Raw genomic sequence first — 19,578 nt, 5'->3', positions numbered from 1 at the left:
AATGTACCACTCTTGGATCTGAAACTAGAAATATGAACTATAACTCTGAGGGCCTTTTGTCATTGTGCAAAGTGTGGGCCATTGATGGTGGTTTGGAATCTTGATGGCTCCCATCAACCAGGACAATTGTCTGCAGACGGGTGTTTTACCTGTGAGTCTCCCTGTACGTGTGTGTGCTGGCAAGTGGGCAATGAAGTCTTCTAGTGACGTGATCACATCACCTGAACTGGAATCCATCTTTAACCTGGTGCTTTTCCACTGCGAGGGCGGGGAGGACCCAGAGAGGGACAAAGGATTCCCGCCTTATGCAAAAGATATATAAAGGAGTGGGACAGAACAAAGTGGAGCAGCCATCATGAGGAATCCCCTGGCTACCACCTGAGCTGGAACAAGAGCTGTACTGGGGGAAGGATTGGGCCCAGATTAGGAAGGCATCTCTAGTCTGAGAAAAGGAACTTACTGGAACATCTCGAAGGGTGAGATCTTGCCTGTATTCAGTTGCATTACTGTAGTAGGTTTAGATTTAAGTGTTTTATTTTATTTTACTGGGTAATTCACTTTGTTCTGTCTGTTACTACTTGGAACCACTTAAATCCTACTTTCTGTACTTAATAAAATCACGTTTTACTTATTAATTAACTCAGGGTATGGATTAATACCCGGGGGGGTGGGAACAGCCGTGCATCTCTCTCTATCAGGGTTCTAGAGGGTGAACAATATAAGAGTTTACCCTGTATAAGCTTTATACAGGGTAAAATGGATTTATTTGGGGTTTGGCCCCCACTGGGAGTTGGGCACCTGAGTGTTAAAGGCAGGAACACGTCTGTGAGCTGCTTTCAGGTAAGTCTGCAGCTTTTGGGCACTTGGTTTGGACCCTGGGGCTGTGTTGGCGCAGACGGGAGTGTCTGGCTCAGCAAGACAGGGTGCTGGGGTCCCAGGCTGGCAGAGGGAAGGCAGGGGCAGAAGTGGTCTTGGCACATCAGGTGGCAGTTCCCAAGGGGGTTTCTGTGATCCAGCCCGTCACAGCGGGCACCTCGCAAGGTCCCTCCAGCCCCACATGTCTCTGATTCTGTGCCCGTTTCTTCGCCATCCCTCGCATGGACCCCTGCCCCGCAGCCCGGTCGGCCGGACTGAAACCCAAACCTCCTGTCACCACCAGGCCTGGTGTTCTCTCCGTTTTGCCAGCCTGGATTCGATCGCCCCAGCCTGGAGCGGACTAGCCCCTGCCTGGTGCCTCTGGTGTGGGGCGGAGAAGACCAGCAGGGGGATCAGTTGTTGAGAAGGCACAAAGGCCTTTGTCCTGCGGGGGAGCAAGTCCCTGGCCTGCCCCCGCCTCGTTCTGGTGGGTTTCTTAGCAGCTGCACAGGAGACGGGCCCACGGGAACCACGCCATCCGGGAGCTCGGCGGAGACAGTGAACGATGACTCATGGCTGAAGACAGGCCTGGAAATTCACCCCCATGTGCCGCTCCAGGACATGGCTTACATAGGGGCCAATTCCCACTGCATGGGGCATGGAACAAGGTCTGTGGACCCTGCAAGCCCAGGAGATCCAGCAATGTCTGCTGGGGTGGGGGGTCCATTTCCCTCTGAAAGCAGCAGTTCAGTGCCATTTTGTGGTAAAGCTTTTGATACTGTCTGGCACGACCATCTCATAAACAAACTGGGGGAATACAACCTAGATGGAGCTACTATAAGGTAGGTACATAACTGATTGGAAAACCATTCCCAGAGAGTCATTATCAGTGACTCACAGTCAGGCTGGAAGGACATAACGAGTGGAGTCCCGCAGGGGTCGGTTCTGGGTCCGGTTCTGTTCAATGTCTTTCTCAATGGTTTAGATCATGGCAGAGAGAGCCCACTGAGAGAGTTTGCAGACAACCAGGGGTGGCTCCAGGCCCCAGCAGGCCAAGCACATGCTTGGGGCAGCATGCCACGGGGGTCGCTCTGCCGGTCGCCAGGAGGGCAGCAGGCAGGGCTCTGGTGGACCTCCCGCAGGCGTGCCTGTGGAGGGTCCGCTGGTCCCGCGGCTTCGGTGGAGCATCTGCAGGCACGCCTACGGGAGGTCCACAGGAGCCGCAGGACCGGCAACCAGCAGAGCGCCCCCCGCTGCGTGCCGCCGTGCTTGGGGCGGTGAAATGTCTAGAGCCGCCTGTGACATTATTGACATAAATTGGGACCATATAGAACATGGTTTGCAACCAAGGTCCTGTAGTGGCACCAAAACTTATGTAAAGGGGGTCATATAAGGTGTCTAAGACCAGGTTCTGGGTTGCTGGTTATGATTATCTGTCTGTATGTCTGTATCATTTTGTAGTTGAAGTTATGAGTATTGACTCTATACTGTCTGTATTTCAAATTTGTGCTGTATTTCTGAGAAAAATCCCAGACAAGTTGGTGTTAGCTCTGCCTAGCCTGCTTGATGGCCCATTAAGGACCATCAGCTACACAATTGATCCATTGTCACAAGGCAGATATGCCTTGTGACTCAGCAGGGTGTGCAGAAACTGGCCCATGTGACTGCAAACTCCATTTTGCTGTAATTTTCCACAGTAAGAAGAAAGAAGTGTTCTTACACCTGGAAAAGCCTATATAAGGCTGATGCCTCATCTCCATCTGGTCTTCAATCCTGCTTCTTACCTCTGGAGGGACTTTGCTACAAACAGAAGATCTGCATAAAGGACTGAATGACCCATCCCAGCTGGGGATGTTCCAGAGACTTGATCTGAACCTGCAGTTTACTCCATCACTGCTACAAACCTGAACTAAGAACTTTGCCATCACTGTATGTAACTGATTCCATTTAACCAATTCTAGCTCTCAGCTCTACCTTTTTCCCTTTATAAATAAACCTTTAGATTTTAGATTCTAAAGGATTGGCAACAGCGTGATTTGTGGGTAAGATCTGATGTGTATATTGACCTGGGTCTGGGGCTTGGTCCTTTGGGATTGAGAGAACCTCTTTTCTTTTACTGGGGTGTTGGTTTTCATAACCGTTCATCCCCAGGACGAGTGGGACTGGTGGTGATATTGGGAGACTGGAGTGTCTAAGGAAATTGCTTGTGTGGTTAGCCAGTGGGGTGAAATCGAAGTCCTTTTTGTCTGGCTGGTTTGGTGCCTTAGAGGTGGAAAAACCCCAACCTAGGGCTGTGACTGCCCTGTTTGAGCGATTGGTCCTGAACTGGCACTCTCAGCTGGGTCCCGCCAGAACCACATAGTCACACTGCCCCTGCAAACAACAGCAAGCTGGGAGGGGTTGCAAGTGCTTTGGAGGACAGGATTAAAATCCAAAGTGAGCTGGACAAACTGGAGAAATGGTCTGATGTAAATAGGGTGAAATTCAATATGGACAAATGCCAAGTGCTTCACTTAGGAAGGAACAATCAGTTGCGCACACGGAATGGGAAATGACTGCCTAGGAAGAAGTCTGGGGGAAGGGATCTGGGGGTCAGACTGGATCACAAGTGAAATGAGTCAACAGTGTGACGCTGTTGTAGAAAAAGCAACCATCATTCTGGGCTGTATTAGCAGGAGTGTTGTGAGCAAGACACGAGAAGTCATTCTGCTCTGCTCCATGCTGATTACACTTCGACTGGAGTTTTGTGTCCAGTTCTGGGTGCCACATTTCAGGAAAGATGTGGACAAAGTGGAGAAAGTCCAGGGAAAAGCAACAAAAAGATTAAGGGTCTAGAGAACATGAGCTATGAGGGAAGATTCTAAAAATTAAGTTTCTTTAGTCTGGAAAAGAGAAGACTGAGAGGGGCCATGATAACAGTTTTCAAGTATGTAAAAGGTTGTTACAAGGAGGAGGGAGAAAAAAAAATTTCTCCTTAACCTCTGAGGGCAGGACAAAGAGCAATAGGCTGAAATTGCAGCAAGGGAGGTTTAAGTTGGACATTAAAAGAAACTTCCTGTCGGGATGGTTAGGCACTGGAATAGATTCCCTAGGGAGGTTGTGGAATCCCCATCAATGGGGATTTTGAAGAGCAGGTTGGACAAACACCTGTCAGGGATGGTCTAGGTAACACTGAGTCCTGCCTTGAGTGCAGGGGACCGGAGCAGATACCTCACGAGGTCCCTTCGAGCTCTATAATTCTATGATTTTGGCTTCTCCCAGCACGGGGAACCAGGCCTGGGGAGACAGAGCGAAGGGCTCGCCCAGGGGGTCCGGAGAAGAACCTGGTGCAACGGGACCTGATCTCGGTCAGGGTCTGTGCAGCGCCTGGCGCGACGGGGCCCTGATCTCAGTTGGGGTCTGTGCAGCGCCTGGTGCGACAGGGCCCTGATCTCAGTTGGGGTTTGTGCAGCGCCTGACGCGATGGGGCCCTGATCTCAGTTGGGGTCTGTACAGCGCCTGGCGCGACAGGGCCCTGATCTCAGTCGGGGTCTGTTAGTGCCGGGCACGATGGAACCTTGATCTCAGTCGATGTCTGTACAGCTCCTGGCGTGACAGGGCCCCAATCTCAGTCAAGGTCTGTACAGCTCCTGGTGCGATGGGGCCCCAATCTCAGTTGATGTCTGTACAGCTCCTGGCACGACGAGACCCCGATCTCAGTCGATGCCTGTACAGCTCCTGGCGCGACAGGGCCCCAATCTCAGTCGAGGTCTGTACAGCTCCTGGTGCGATGGGGCCCCAATCTCAGTCGAGGTCTGTACAGCCCCTGGCGCAATGGGGGCCCAATCTCAGTCAAGATCTGTACAGCTCCTGGTGACACGGGGCCCTGATCTCAGTCGATGTCTGTACAGCACCTGGCGCGACAGGGCCTGATCTCAGTTGGGGTCTGTGCAGCGCCTGGCGAGACAGGGCCCTGATCTCAGTTGAGGTCTGTGCAGCACCCGGCCCGACAGGGCCCTGATCTCAGTTGCGGTCTGTGCAGCACCTGGCGTGACAGGACCCTGATCTCAGCCGGGGTCTGTATAGCTCCTGGTGCGACGGGGTCCCAATCTCAGTCGAGGTCTGTGCAGCTCCTGGCACGACGGGACCCCGATCTCAGTCAATGTCTGTACAGCTCCTGGCGCGACGGGGCCCCAATCTCAGTCGAGGTCTGTACAGCTCCTGGTGCGACGGGGCCCCAATCTCAGTCGAGGTCTGTACAGCTCCTGGCGCGACAGGGCCCCAATCTCAGTCAATGTCTGTACAGAGCCTGGCGCGAGGGGGCCCTGATCTCAGTTGGGGTCTGGGCAGCACCCGGAGCGACAGGATCCTGATCTCATATTTGGGTCTCCTCCAGCCCAGGTGAATGCGCTGGACTTTTGGCTAGTCTGGTGGGGGAAGGTGGTTGGGGGGAGGGTCTTTCCATCTAGTGTTACCCAGACTTTCCGTCTTAGCTCTGAGAAATCTTCCAGACCAAAGTTTTGTTGAACCTGAGACATTTTGGGCAAACATTTCAATTCCAACTGTAATTAGATGTTTGGTTGTGTGTGTGTGTTTCGCCTGTGTGCTTCCCCAGGTCTGCACAGGCAGCCGGCACAACAGACCTTGAGCAAAGTGCCCAATGACCATAAGATCCGTTAAGGGATGAAGGCACCAGGCCAGGCTTATTATCCACAAAGCACAGTACTAGTAACCTGCAGACTCTACCGGATCACTAATACAAGTATGCCCAAATGTAGCAGGGTGAGCACCCGCTCCAGCCCTGAAGGGGTTGGAAATGCCCTGCAGAGGGCTGGGGCTGGGGAAGGGAGCAAGGCCCTGGCTGATTGGGGGAAGTGGCTGCAGCTGGGGCCATGCCCCAAACAGACCAACCGGGCATTATAAGAAGACCAGGGCAGGCAGGAACTCAGGACTCTCTCTCTGCTGGTAGAGGGAGAAGGGCCTGGCTGCAGGGAGCTGAGCAGGGTCCTGGGAATGGAGCAGAGCTGGGGGAAGGAGCTGGGGAGCTCTGGCCTAGGAAAGCCCCAGGCTGTGGCCTAGCACAAGGCCAATGGGTACTGGGGGTTGCAGAGGGCAGCCCAGCTATAGAGAGAGGCAGGAGGTCCAGCCCCCCCTTGCTGGTGGTGAGCGGTGGACACTCCAGTCTACCCCAGGGAGTGGGACCAGGTGGGGACTGGCAGTAGCCTTACACTGAGGTAAGGTGGGGTTAGTGGGGTGGGGGTTCCCCTGGGTGGGGAGACCCAGAGTGTGGGGCTACTGCTGGGGGGCAGCAGCCCAGAGAAAGGGGCACTGGGGTCCTGGGAGGGACACGGGGGGGCCAGCGAGAAGGTGGATCACCAGCCTTCAGGGGGCGCTCCAGGATGCTGGAAGAGCTAATTCCCATGGATGACCAGCAGGAGGCGCTGCAGGGGTGAGTCCGCTCCCTTATACCATAACAATGGACCAGCTCAGTGAACGGCGGGACTTTCCGTTCCTCCCTGAGCTAGACAAAGACACTCCCTGAGATACATGCTTGTACCCTGATACAAACCAATTACGTACTTCCCCTCTGATGTGGCTAGTTCTTACCGATCACCTTGTACGTGTTGGCTTGATTAAAACATCTATTACGTACTGTCAGCCTGACCTGAGCTTTCAGGAGGGGTCACTGCGTTCCCGTTATCCGGGGGGACGGTTTTGTACCATCCTTGATATCGGGATGTTCTGGTACCAGTTGATATTGGGGTGTGTTTGCGTGAGCGTTCTGTGCCTAGCGCCCCTTAGCAATATGTATTTCTGCAGCCCTGTTCATGCCCGATTCTGTGAGCAGGTCCCGCCTCTTGCTCAGTTTGTCGTTGGTTTATAGTAGTAAAGTTTTGACTACTTTAGCCCAGGCCTCGGAGACAAGGCCTTATGTCTCAGGCTGTCTTCCTACAACACCAACAAACCTACACTTTTTCCCTGCAGATCAAACAGCGTCGAAAAGTTCCCGGCCAGCTTGACCACCGTTGCTTTTCAGGGCTCGTTCACTGCACTTGTTGGGCTGAAGTTTCGCCCTGGTGGTGTGGCAGGGCTGGCAGCTCGTCCCCCGAGCTGGCTGCCACTCAGCAGTGCCGCAGAGACAGCGTTTGGGTGGCCCTGCAAAACCCGGGTTGTCTCTATTTGTGTGGTTCTGTGGTGCCGTCTCTCCTGAGCAGTAAAAGGGGTTAAGACATCACAAAGGAACAAAAACGAAAGCAGAGACACTTAACTGAGATAAGCTTCTTGGTGCCTTTCCATTGGGCTGGGAGTCTGGACCCCTGGGTCCTGTTCCCAGATCTAGGAAGGGATGGAGGGTTTAGTGGGTTAGAGCAGGGGGCTGGGAGCCAGGACTCCTGAGTTCTCTCCCTGGCTCTAGGAGGGGAGTGGGGGCTGGTAGTTAGAGCAGGGGGCTGGCAGCCAGGACTCCTGGGTTCTCTCCCTGGCTCTGGGAGGGGAGTGGGGTCTAGTGGGTTGGCACAGGGCAGCTAGGAGCCACAGCTCCTGGGTTCTTTCCCCAGCTCTGGGCAGCACCCTGCTAACATCATAACAGCCCCTGATTCTCACTGCAATCTCCTGAATGAGTGAGTTTCCTTATTGGTTTTGAAGCATTTCATTTGTGTTTTGCAGATCAAGGCTCAGGAAACTGGCAGTGGGTGGGTCCCAGGCAATGCGGTGGGGCTATAAACAGGGCTATAAATAGAAAGGAGATGTTCAGAATAGCAACCCAGGGTGACTGAAAGGGAAAAACATCGATTTGCGGATGCAGCAGCTCCGCAAAGTGACGCAGCCGCCGGCAGCTGAGCGTGTGGCCAGGAGTGTCCAGGGCCCAGTGACTTCCAGCCCAGGTGCGGCCCGAAGGACAAAGGAACCATTGCTGTCATCTGCCTGGCCCCAGAGCAGCCCTCTGGGGCTGGGTCCCAGCCACAAACCTCAGTGGCTCCAACTTGGGGCCATGGGCTGTGGCCTTGTTTCCGAGCCCTTCGGGCCAGAGGGGCCATTAGCTCCTCTCCTGGGCCGAGCTCCTGTAACCCCCCGGCTGCCCCACCACCGAGCCTGTTAGACCCGAGAATTCCAGGGAGCCTTCCCAGAATGCAATGGGGCAGAAAGGGTAGGGGGTTAGTGCCCTGGGAACCTTCCCAGAATGCAGTGGGGCAGATAGGATTATGGGGGCTAGCACCCCGGGAGCCTTCCCAGAATTCAACGAGGCAGACAGGGTAGGGGGCTGGTGCCCTTCCCAGAATGCAATGGGGAAGATGGGTAGACAGGTTAGCATGCCAGGACTCTTCCCAGAATGCAATGGGGCAGACAGGGTTGCGGGCTGGTGCCCTGACAGCCTTCCCAGAATGCAATGGGGCAGATAGGTAGGGGGTTAGGTGCCCAGGAGCCTTCCCAGAATGCAACGGGGCAGTGGGGGGAAACCCCGGGAGCCGTCCCAGAATGCAGTGGGGCAGTCAGGGTTGGGGGAGGAAGGCAATGGACATGATGGCTGGTTAGAACCCGTGGTTTGTTTCTTTGAGTCTCTTGTTCCTTCTAACCAGGGAAATGAGCCCCTGGGTGGTGCCCTGCGGTGTCACTCCCATGCCCGCTCCTTTGCTGCTCCGGATTTGCATGGCCCTTTGCGTGAGACGCCCTGGCATCTTGGCACCACCTGGCTCCGGGAGGAGCCCCACAGCTGGGCCTGTTCACCTCTGTCCTGCTGACCCTGGGCAGGGCAGGGGGGTGGAGGCTCCCCTACGCCAGGCCCAGCACGCAGAACAGCTGAACAGAGATCACATGCATGGGAAGGGTCATTCAGATACCACTTGGGTGTATGGGGATGGATGGATGGATAGAGGGGGGTGTATGGGGATGGATGGATAGTCAGTCTTCCAATGGTGTTTGCCCTGCTGTAGCGATGCTGGTCCCAGGATATGAGAGGAAAGGAGGAGGAAATAGCTTGTGCTGATGGGCAGGACAAGCTTTCGAGCTCACATAGACATGAGGAAGAGCTCTGTAACACTCGGGAGCTTGGCCCTTCCACCAACAGAAGCTGGTCCAGTAAAAGATATTATACCCCATGTCGCTTGTCTCTTGGATGGATGGGGTGTCAGGGAATGGGTGGGTGGATGGTTGGATGATTGTGGGTGTTGAGGATGGATGGATGGGGGTAGCGGGATGGATGGATTGGAGTGTCAGGGCATGGATGGAGGATGGTGTCAGGGGATGGATGGATGGGGGTGTGGGGAGGGAGGGATAAATGGATGTTACGGAGATGAATGGATAGACAGACAGATGGGAGGTCTAGGGGGACAGATGGAGGTGTTGGGGGGGATGGATAGAGGGGTGGGTGGATGGATAGATTGGGGTGTCAGGGGATGGATGGATGGATAAAGAGATGGGTGGATGGAGGGATGCGGGGGTGGGAAGGGAGGGATAAACGGATGTCACAGAGATGAATGGGTAGATAGACACAGACAGATGGGAGGTCTAGGGGGACAGACGGACGGACAACTGGCACGAAGCACACGTAGGAAATCATGTCCCAGCCCTTCCCAAGCAGGGCCTGTCATGTTTTCCAGCAGCTCTCGGGAGGCTGGTCTCCGCCCACAGCTCACCGCATGCCTTTGGCACCATCAGCTCTGCGGGCCGGTTAATGATTTCTGGCTCCTGCGTTTACGAGGGGTCACGCACCCAGCAGGCACTCATTCCGGCAGCAGGAAGACGCATCGGGGAGGGAGCGGCGTTCACTCTCGGTGTGCCCTGCAGCGAGGGCTAATGGGAACTCCGCTCATGGCAAGTTTGGGCTGTTGGTGTGAGAAGGGGACTCGGTTTCCCCACCTGCTCCCACTCCCTTCCCCTGTCACGCCGGCCATGCCAGGAGGCTGGCGATGGGATGAGGGGTAACAGAGAATTTGATCCTCTCTGAAATGCCTGTCACCATGGCCTCTGGCTGCTCACGCACCATGCAGGAACCCCCTCTCCCAACATGAATTCGCCCTTAGAAATTGATGTGAAAGTCTGATTATTCCAAGCAGGGCCAGGGACAAGCCATCTCAGGCCATAACTGGCCAGGCCGCAGCACCGCCGTCTAGGGAGGACGGCAGATCCCGAACGGTACCGGCACCAGCAGCATGACGCGGCTACAAACAAGGCCATTGTCCTTCTGGGGCGGATTACCCAGCATGTTGGATGTTAGACACAGGAGGGAATTGTCCCACCCTGGGAGGGCCCAGCTGAAGTCCCATGTCCAGCTTGGGCCCCGCTCTTTGGGAGAGAGGTGGGCAAATTGGGATGAGTCCTGAGAAGAGAAACAAAAGGGATGAAAGGTTTAGAAAACCCGACCTGTGAGGAAAGGTTTAAAAAACTGGGCCTGGTTAGTGTGGAGAGAAGAGAACTGAGGAGCGAGCTGATAGAACAGCCCCAAACACATCTGATGATCTAATGAGGACAGGGATCCATTGTTCTCCATGTCCCACGGGGGGAGACAGAAAGGAATCCTTTTGTTTTCTGCAAGGGAGATTTGGGTTCGATTTTAGGGATAACTCTCAGGGGAGTTCAGCTCTGGAGCAGGCTTCCAAGGGGGGTTGTAGGCTCCCCATCATTGGAGGGTTTTAAGACCAGGTTGGACAAATCCCCATCAGGGCTGGTCTTGGTTGGCTCAGTTCTGCCTCAGAGCTGGGGCTGGAGGTGACGACCTCTCTGGGTCCCTTCCAGCCCGACGATGCTGCATTCTGTAGGCTAAAAAGTTGGTGTCCACTGGTCAAAGACTTTGTCACCGGACCACGGGCCCTCATGCCCATCATGCAAAGCAGAGACGAATTCTGTGGCCGAGAAGATTTCCAGTCAAACAGTAAAAATAGAGACCGTGCTTTATTGTACCAGAAAGTCCGTTCACACCAACAGATCAATGGCTGATCTGGCTCCACTGACTCTCTTTGCTCGGTGAGAAGCTACATCTCCGAGACCTCCAAGGCGTCCTCCAGGGGAAACCAAAGGTCCCACTGCTGCAATTGCCAAGACAGAGGAAGGCAGCACAGATCCCCCGGCCTTGTGGGGCGTCTTTCCTGGGCGCGGGAGGCCCTTGGCCTGGTACAGTGGCTTCAGCTTTTACTATTTAACTTTTATGGCTTCTCGTGGCTGGTTCCTATTGTTTTACATTCCATTGTCTCCAGGGAGGTTCCCATTCTGGTGAAGGATCAATATTTGTGCAGTTTCCATGAGTCCAAAGTTCAGTCCCCTGGTTTCGTTTCCTTTCCTTTCCTTTTCCACAGGTGGTCACAGGGTGTGGGCATGGCCAGCTCTGTTTTTCAGGAAAACTGGGGCATTTCTGCCACTAGGGGCCTGGACTCCTGGGTTCTATTCCTGGCTGTGGAAGGGGAGTGGGATCCAGTAGTTAGCGCAGGGAGACTGGGAGCCAGGACTCCTGGGTTCTCTGCCCAGTCCTCAGAAGGGAATGGGGTCGGGGGGGCACTGGGAGCCAGGACTCCTGGGTGCTATTCCCAGTTTGGGGAGGGAAGTGGGGAAATGCAGTGCCCGTGGGAGTTGAAGAGGACCCAGAACTCCCTTGATCGATGTAAAGAAAAACACCCTCAGCTAAAGACCAGGCCCAGCCTGTAGCAGATTTGTTCAGTCCCAAGTCCCAGAGGCTCGAGGAAAGAGTTCCTGGCTGAATTCCTCTGGCCTGGGTTACACAGCAGCTCAGATTGGAGGGCCAGAGTGGTCCCTTCTGGCCTGCGGATCTATGAGTCTGATCCTCAGTTGCTTTAAGGACTGACAGGTATGTCACTTTTGCCAGATTCAGAGGCCTCGGAGTGGGGGTCTGTGTATCTCAAAGTGGGGGTCTATGTTATATCATCCAGCTCTTATGTCATGTTTTGACTCAGGGCACCTTACACACCCCATATTCCAGATAGGGAGACTGAGGCCCAGAAAGGGGATGTGACCTGCCTGAGCTTGAACCAGACATCCTGTGGCACAGAACCCAGGAGTCCTGCACCACCCCCATGCAGGTGACACTGGCCCGGCCTAGAGGACCTGCAGATTCAGGCCTGTAAATCCAGCACAGCCTCGCTAGCTTGGGAGAAGCTGTTTAACCCCCGGCACGGCCGGGGAGGTGACTGAGGACAGCTCTCCGGCCGACGCACCATCGTGCTGGGACATGGTGGTCACCGGGCATCCCCTGCTTCCAAGCCAGGCAGCCAAAGCTCAGCAAGGAGCCAGTGGAAATGCAGGGAGAGGGGTGAAATACAGTTACCCAGGGAGGAATTTAAGCCTCACAACGATTGGTGAAACACGCCTGGGGATCTGTGACCCGTCCCTAGCTGCTCAGTGGTGCCACGGGGCCCTCTGGTGACAGGCTGGTGCACGGGCCTGCACCACAGCTGGGAGCGCAGAGAGCGCCCTCCGCTGGGTCTCCAACACCGTAACCCCGACCGATTTTCATTAGCCTTGCCAACTTTCTAATACCAGAGACCGAACACCCGGGCCCCGCCCCCTCCCCGAGGCCCTGCCCCCGGCTCATTCCATTCCCCCCTCACTCACTAGCTCATTTTCACGGGGCTGGGGCAGTTGGGATGCAGGGGGCTGAGGGCTCCAGCTGGGGATGAGGGGTTTGGGGTGAAGGAGGAGGTTCCAAGCTGGGGCTGAGGGGTTCAGGGTGTGGAAGGGGGCTCAGGGCTGGGGCAGGCGGTTGGGGTGCAGGAGGGAGTGAGGGCTCTGGTGTGGGGCTGAGGGATTGGGGCACAGGAGGGGGCTGCAGGCTGGAGCCAACAGGGTGGGAGGCGTCTCTGGGCTGGGGCAGGGGGTTGGGGTGCGGGAGGGAGTGAGGGCTCTGACTGGGGGTGTGAGCTCTGACGTGGGGCTGGCGATGAGGGATTGAGGTGCAGGGGGGGCTCCAGGCTAGAGCCGAGGGGTTTGGAGGGTGGGAGGGGCTCCGGGCTGGGGCAGGGGATTGGGTGCGGGAGGGGGCTCGGGATGCAGGCTCCAGTTGGCACTTACCTCAGGCGGCTCCCAGAAGCAGCAACTTGTCCTCTGGCTCCTAGGCAGAGGCACAGACAGGCAGCTCCACACGCTGCCCTCGCCCGGAAGCGCCTCCCCAGCAGCTCCCATTGGCCACAGTTCCCAGCCAATGGGAGCTGCAGAGCCGGCGCTCGGGACGGGGGCAGCGCGTGGAGCCCCTGTGGATGCCCCTGCACCTAAGGGCCGCAGGGACATACCAGCCACTTCCAGGAGCTGCGTGGAGCCATCTCGGGAGCCTGGGAGCCCCACAGCGCTGCCGGCCGGACTTCTAACAGCTTGGTCAGCAGTGCTGACAGGAGCTGCCAGGGTCCCTCTTCGAGCGCGTGTTGGCAGCCCTAGACTGATGGCTGGCTCGCTCCTTTCCAGAGGGACGCCCCCAGGCTTGGGAGAGCTGCGCTCCGGGTGGTAACTCGACTGGCCACAGCGCTCATCTCGGCTGATAGCACAGGCCAGAGACCTGCCCCACAGTCATTCCCAGAGCAGATCTAGGCATGGGTGGCACATGGGCCCTCCTTTTGGGGAGGCTGGCCCCCTGGCCCTGCCCCTTCTGCCCTCCCCCGCCTGCCAGAGCCCCACCCCCACCCACCCACTGGGGCCAGAGGAGCCCCCGTCAAACCACCCCGAGCCCTGGGCTGCCACTGACTGGCCTAAGCACCAGCCCAGCAGCCCTGAGTCCCCGGCTGCCAGCCAGCCCTGAGCACCAGCCCAACTCCAGGGCCGGCCCAACCCCCCCCCCCCGGCCTCCAACCGGCCCGAGCCACCAGCCAGCTGAGCACCGAGCTCCAAGTTGCTGGCCAGAGCTGAGCCCCCACCACCTTCAGGGGAGAAGGGGAGCGTGGGTGGGGCCACAGCATGGGTAAGGGGAGGCTTAACCTCCCCTGGCCTATGATACCCACGCCCCGTGAGTCATTCTCGTGGCTCTTCACTGAACCTTCTCCGATGTATCACCCTCCCTCTGGGACAGAGCAGAAGTCAGGGGAGACCGTTCGCTTTCCACACGGCACCACGGATACGGCCACACGGGACCATCCAGCTCAGGTCGGAAAATCCCACCTCGTTCTTCCTTCACCGAGCCCAGAACTTCTGGCTGACACTGATCATAGGACATAAGACTGGACCTCCTGGGTCATTGAGACCTGACCCCTGTGACCCCGGCAAGCCCTGAGCTATTGAAAAGGGTTCAGAGAAAAGCAACCAGAATGATCCGAGGTCTGGAGAACCTGCCTGGGAGAGGCTTAAGGAGCTCGATCGATTAGAGCAGATCACACTTTGAACCGGGCGATGCAGCTGCGAAAAAGGCTGATCTCATTCTGGGGTGTAGTAACGGGCATGTCATAGGTCGGACACAGGAGGTCATTGTCCGGCCCTGGCGAGGCCCCAGCTGGAGAAGTGGGTCCAGTTCTGGGCACTGCGCTTTAGGAGAGAGGGGACAAACTGGAGAGAGTCCCGGGGAGAGCAACAGAAATGATCAAAGGTTTAGAAAACCCGACCTGTGAGGAAAGGTTAAAAAACTGGGCATGGTCGGTCTGGAGAGAAGAAGGCCAAGGGGGGACCTGAGAACAGGCTACAAATATGGTAAGGGCCGGTCTAAAGAGGCTTGGGATCAATTATTCTCCATGTGCACTGAAGACAGGACAAGACGCAACGGGCTTAGCCTGCAGCAAGGGAGACGGAGGTTGGAGATTAGGGAAAACTCTCCGCCTCCCAGGGCAGGACTCGGTTCCCAAGCATGGCTGTGGGGTCCCATCGCTGGAGGCTTTGAAGACCAGGTTGGACAAACCCCAACCAAGGCTGGTTTCGGTTGACTCGGGCCTGCCTCAGTGCGTGGGGCTGGACGCGGGGACCTCTCGAGGTCACCTTCCGGCCCCACGTTTCTGTGATTTCTATTACCCAGAGAGGAGGCGACTCAATCCATCGAAACGCAGGGCTGGGAGGGACCCTGAGAGCTCCCTGAGCCCAGCCCAGAACGGTGCAGCGTGAGCTCGTCTCACTCTGGTGTCCTTGTTACCCGATGGAGGTCAGAGCTTCCGAGTCACGTTCAATCAGCTAGTCTGATCTCCTGTAGATCACAGGTCACCAAGAGCCAGCTACCCCGCTCCTGGGCCCGGCATCCTGGATTAGACTCCAGCACTGCAGCCGGAGATTAACCTCTTGTGCGCCACAGGCAGAGAACAGGAGGGACCAAGGTGTCACCAATGTGTTAGGCTGATGGGCCCACAGCCCCCACTGCAGATGGGGAACTCCCCCTGCCCAGGGTCTCAGCCAAACTGACCCGGGGGGAACTCCCTCCCAAGCCCAGGTCTGGAGATCCGCTAGCCCCTGAGCATGTGAGCAGGATTCGCTGGATCAGTTCAGCTCAGAGCACCAGGCCACTCCATCCTGTGTACCGTCTCCCACTGTGGCTGATCTCTGATGCTGCAGAGGAAGGAGGGGAAAAAAACCAGCCTGGAATACATTGGGGGGGAGGATTTCCTTCCTGACCCCAAAAGGCAGATGCCCTGAAGCATGAGATTAGTTACACAAGACATAGCACTGGAAGGGACCCCTGGGTCACCAGTCCCAGCCCCTCATCACCGCAGGCCACACCGTCACACAACCCCACTCATAAATGTATCAAGCTCTATCTTTAAACCAACTAGGTTGTTTGTCACACACCTGTCCTAGGGGGAGGCTGCTCCAGAACTTTTCAATCACGTGGCAGCGAGTTCCACAGGCCAATTGCGCACTGAAATGTATTCCCTTGGATTCGTTTTGAATTTTCTGCCTTATCTGTTGGAAAATCAGCCAGTTTTGATATTTTTCAGACCATTTTGTGCTCCAGCCATTCTGGATGCTCGGTGGCACAGTGGCCAGCGTCTGAGAAAAACAGATGCTTCAATAAACATCTGATAAAAATAGAGGTTTTATTTAATAAACATCCTTTGCTTTACAAAAATGAGCTATTTTGTTAGCACTGTCCAGTTAATGTAACAAGTGAGAGATCCAGAGGTTACCTGTATTATGGCTCTGAACTTGGGCTCTGACATCTGGATTTGAGGTGGCAATTCAATCCACACCCTGGATACTGAAAGAGGAGCCTGATTCTCAGCCCCGTGAGAGCGACACAGCCTTTGTGAATCGTCTCCCTCCAGCATCTCTCAAGCCAAACCCCGTGGCCACGATTGGCTCCTCGTCAGAACTGCTCCAAAGTCAGAATTTCTGCTCCATGGGAAATGTGGATATTCTGAAATTTGGTTTTGTTCTGAATCAGGGTGAAAACCAAAAATAAATTCTACAATTTCCCCATGAAACAAAATCGTTGGGAAAAACTATTGTGGTTTGGGGCTGATTGGAACATTCCTGTTCAATAACATTTTTTAAAAGATCTGATCAAATAAACTCCAATATAATCAATTTGAATAAAATAAAATCTGATAAAATCCAATAAAATAAATGCAAAATGTTTCCTTCTGGTTTTAACTTTTACAAACTTTAAAAGTCAATATAATAAAATAAAATATGCAATAAAATCCAATACGTTTCCTTCTGATATTGATTTTTAAAAAATTCAACATAATTGAAATGTTTCCTTCCACTATTGACTTTTTTAAAATTTAAACAAATCCAGTGAAATAAAATTCAATAAAATCAAAATATTTCTTTCCAACGCTGACTTTTTTGAAATCAAAACCAACCAACAAAACAAAAAAATCCAAGAAAATAAAACTGATAAAACCAAACCGTTTCCTTCCAATTTTGACCATCTACAAATTGTTAAAAATTGAAAACGACCAACCAGAAAACAAATTTTGAACCCAGACATCCAAACGCTCGTAGCAAAATGGGATTTTTTTCCTTGAATATTTTTCCCCAATGCACATTTTTGTGGCAATTTCCCACACACCGTTCCGATTCCAACAAGAGGCCATTTTCCGACAGAAGGCTGCTTCACTGGGAAAGTCGCCCCCAACCTCTGCCTCCTGCAATCCCCTGGGCCGTGGTTACCCTACGGGGTGTTAGTGGTGTAGCTAGGTCACCATGGCGATACTGGCCTAACCCTGTAGCGTAGACGCACCCAACAGCGATGGAAGAGGTTGGCCATCGCCATAGGAACGTAACCTCCCCAAGTGACGGTAGCTGTGTTAACGAAAGGTTCCTTCCATCAGCCTAGCGGTGTCTACACCAGGGTTATGTCAGCCTAGCCACAGCGGGTCATTCCCGCCCCCCAGCAATGTGGCTCCGATGACCTACATTTGATGTATAGACCAGGCCTTGGTTTGCACAATCCCACACCACAGCTGGAAGGAGACACAGCCCCCACGTCACCATGGGGAGCACATGGTGCCCATCCCGTCAGCGCAGGAGACCACCACCGCGCCAGCCATCATCCTGCCCCGCAGGCCACCCCGCTCTCCTCCTGGGCACCTCCTCCCTCAATGCTCTGCTGAGGTCCAACCATGGTCACACGTCCCTCCCAGGCCACCCACAATGCACCTCGCTCTCCAGGGAGCTGTGGGGTCCTGGTGTTATCTGATCCCACCGGGAGTCCTCCCAGCCCTGGCCCCCCCATGGAGCTGGTGTGGGGATGGGGGGGGGTTATTGCTCTGTTAAGGGAGCCCCGAGGGGCCCGGTGAAGGGACAGAGGTGGAAGTAGAAAGGGGGAGAGGGATAGAAGTAGGAGAGGGCTGGGGGCGGGGGCACAAAGCTGCCAGCAGCCCCCCTCACCCAGCAGGGCCCCTCCCTCAGTCATAGAGGAACCCGGGATCAGGGGGATCACAAGGCCCCCCCTCCTCCTCCATCCTGTATGCGGCCTCCAGCACCCGCTGGGCGTCCCTGGCGAAGTCCTCCAGGGCGCTGTGCAGCAGGAAGTAGGCGGCCACAAAGGAGATGCCGCCGGCCACCAGGTTCTCCAGCAGCGGCAGGCGGGCACGGGCCAGGCGGGCGGCCGCCTGCCCACAGAGCGCGGCCTGGCTCAGCACGTCCCGCACGGCCGCCGGGGAGAGCTCCCGGGCCAGCTCTGAGCGCACCTGTGCCCGCAGCCACTGCGGGGACCCGGCACCCGCCCGGGCCAACACCCCCAGGGACTCCTCATCCAGGCCGAAGCTGCGGCGGTAGGAGCCCAGCGTCTCCACCAGCATGGGCACGTTGAGCTGCAGCGGGAGCCCCGGCAGCGCCGAGACCAGGGATGCCAGCAGGGCCTTTTTCCAGATGTGTCGCCGCAGCGTCTCCTTCCGGCACCCCACGGCCTCAGCCGTCAAAGCCGGCAGGGCCAGGAGCAGCGCATGGCGCTTGTGCCCGGCCAGCTCCTCCGCCAGCGTGGCCTGCAGCCGCGGGAAGTCAAAGCGATGCAGCTGGAAGGCAGAGAGCAGGAAAACCCGTGGGGCTGTCGCGCCTCCCTTCTCCAGCTGGCGGGCGCAGTCTGCGCGGATCTCGCCCAGCACCTGGCCCTCCTGGAAGCGGCCCGGTCGGCGCCGGCGGGACGCCCGCAGATCCTGATCCACCTTGGTGCGGATGAAGTAGAAGGGCCTGCCCGCGGCGGCCAGGGCCTGGGCCAGCTGGGCGTGGCTCTCCCGGAACCGCTCCGAAGCCACCAGGAGGAAGAAATCGAAGCGGATCAACCCCACCTGCTCCAGGTACCGCTCAGCCCGGAAGGTGGAGGTGCCGGTGCCAGGGAGATCCCAGAGCCGGACGCTGGGGAGGCTGGGGTGGGGGTAGGGCGTGGGCTCGGCGGTGGTCTCCACGACGCCGGTGGGGGCGGCACGGGGGTCTGAGTCGCTCAGGCCACGGAGGGCGTTGACCAAGGTGGATTTGCCGGCGCCGGATTCGCCTGTCACAGCGATGTCCAGAGTGGCAGAGTCCAGTGAATCCAGCAGGGTTTGGACCTGGCTGGAAACCTCCAGCACCACACAGGATTGGATCAGGGAGCCCATCTCGGTCAGGTCCTGCTCCCGCAGCTCCAGGCTCTGCATGGCGGAGGAGCTGGCTTGGAAAAGGGGGAGGATTGAGGTTTCTTCGGCCTAGGCTCCCACTAGACCCCACTCCCCTCCCAGAGCCAGGGAGAGAACCGAGGAGTCCAGGCTCCCAGCCCCCCCGCTCTAACCACTAGACCCCGCTCCCCTCCCAGAGCTGGAGAGAGAACCCAGGAGTCCGGGCTCCCAGCCCCACCGCTCTAATCACTAGACCCCACTCCCCTCCCGGAGCCGTGGAGAGAACCCAGGAGTCCTGGCTCCCAGTCCCCCTGCTCTAACCATTAGACCCCACTCCCCTCCCAGAGCTGGGGAGAGAACCCAGGAGTCCGGGCTCCCAGCCCCCCCCTGCTCTAACCATTAGACCCCGCTCCCCTCCCAGGGCCCGGGAGAGAACCCAGGAGTCCGGGCTCCCCACTCACAGCATTTCTCCGGAGGCTCCAGGGAGCTGCGGGCGGTTTCGCTCCAATCCCGGGAACGGGGAGGGGGAAACAGAAAGCGAAAGGCCCAGGCAGGCGGCCGGGGAGGAGCCCAGGGCCGGATTAAGAGCAGCCGCCCGCACATCAGCACCGGGCGAGCAGCCCGGCTGGCCCCGCACCAGGGCTCCTCCCCCGCGGGGCCGCAGAGCCATTTCCTGCGCCAGCACCGCGGCCCTCCCGGCAACCGGCTGAGCCCCCCGCGGCCTGCCGCCCCAAGCACACGCCTGGCGCGCCGGGGCTGGAGCCGGCCCTGCCCCCCCAGCCCTGGGTGTGCCCCTCACTCC

At 56.7% G+C, this 19,578-nt stretch overlaps 1 protein-coding gene across 2 annotated transcripts; it reads right to left on the bottom strand.

Moving 5' to 3' along the window:
* Positions 1 to 10,703: 10,703 nt before the first annotated feature.
* On the bottom strand, positions 10,704 to 19,327 carry LOC127038020 (interferon-inducible GTPase 5-like). Of its 2 annotated transcripts, XR_007770546.1 has the most exons (4): positions 19,238 to 19,327; positions 15,864 to 18,828; positions 15,526 to 15,639; positions 10,704 to 11,218 (listed from the first exon to the last, which is right to left on the bottom strand). XR_007770546.1 is itself a non-coding variant. In XM_050930346.1 (2 exons), exons 1-2 carry the CDS (start codon positions 19,240 to 19,242, stop codon positions 17,592 to 17,594), a joined length of 1,242 nt encoding a protein of 413 aa, XP_050786303.1. In that variant the 5' UTR covers positions 19,243 to 19,327; the 3' UTR covers positions 15,755 to 17,591. The 2 variants fall into 2 exon arrangements, 1 of the variants encoding a protein (XP_050786303.1); XM_050930346.1 differs by lacking the exons at positions 10,704 to 11,218; positions 15,526 to 15,639 and having other exon boundaries at positions 15,755 to 18,828.
* Positions 19,328 to 19,578: the final 251 nt, after the last annotated feature.

The sequence above is a fragment of the Gopherus flavomarginatus genome, chromosome 20 (assembly GCF_025201925.1).
Source record: "Gopherus flavomarginatus isolate rGopFla2 chromosome 20, rGopFla2.mat.asm, whole genome shotgun sequence".
In the NCBI taxonomy this organism is placed as follows: Eukaryota; Metazoa; Chordata; order Testudines; family Testudinidae; genus Gopherus; species Gopherus flavomarginatus.
The sequence above is the reverse complement of the archived record's forward strand: the minus strand, read 5'-3'. Positions and strand labels throughout refer to the sequence as shown.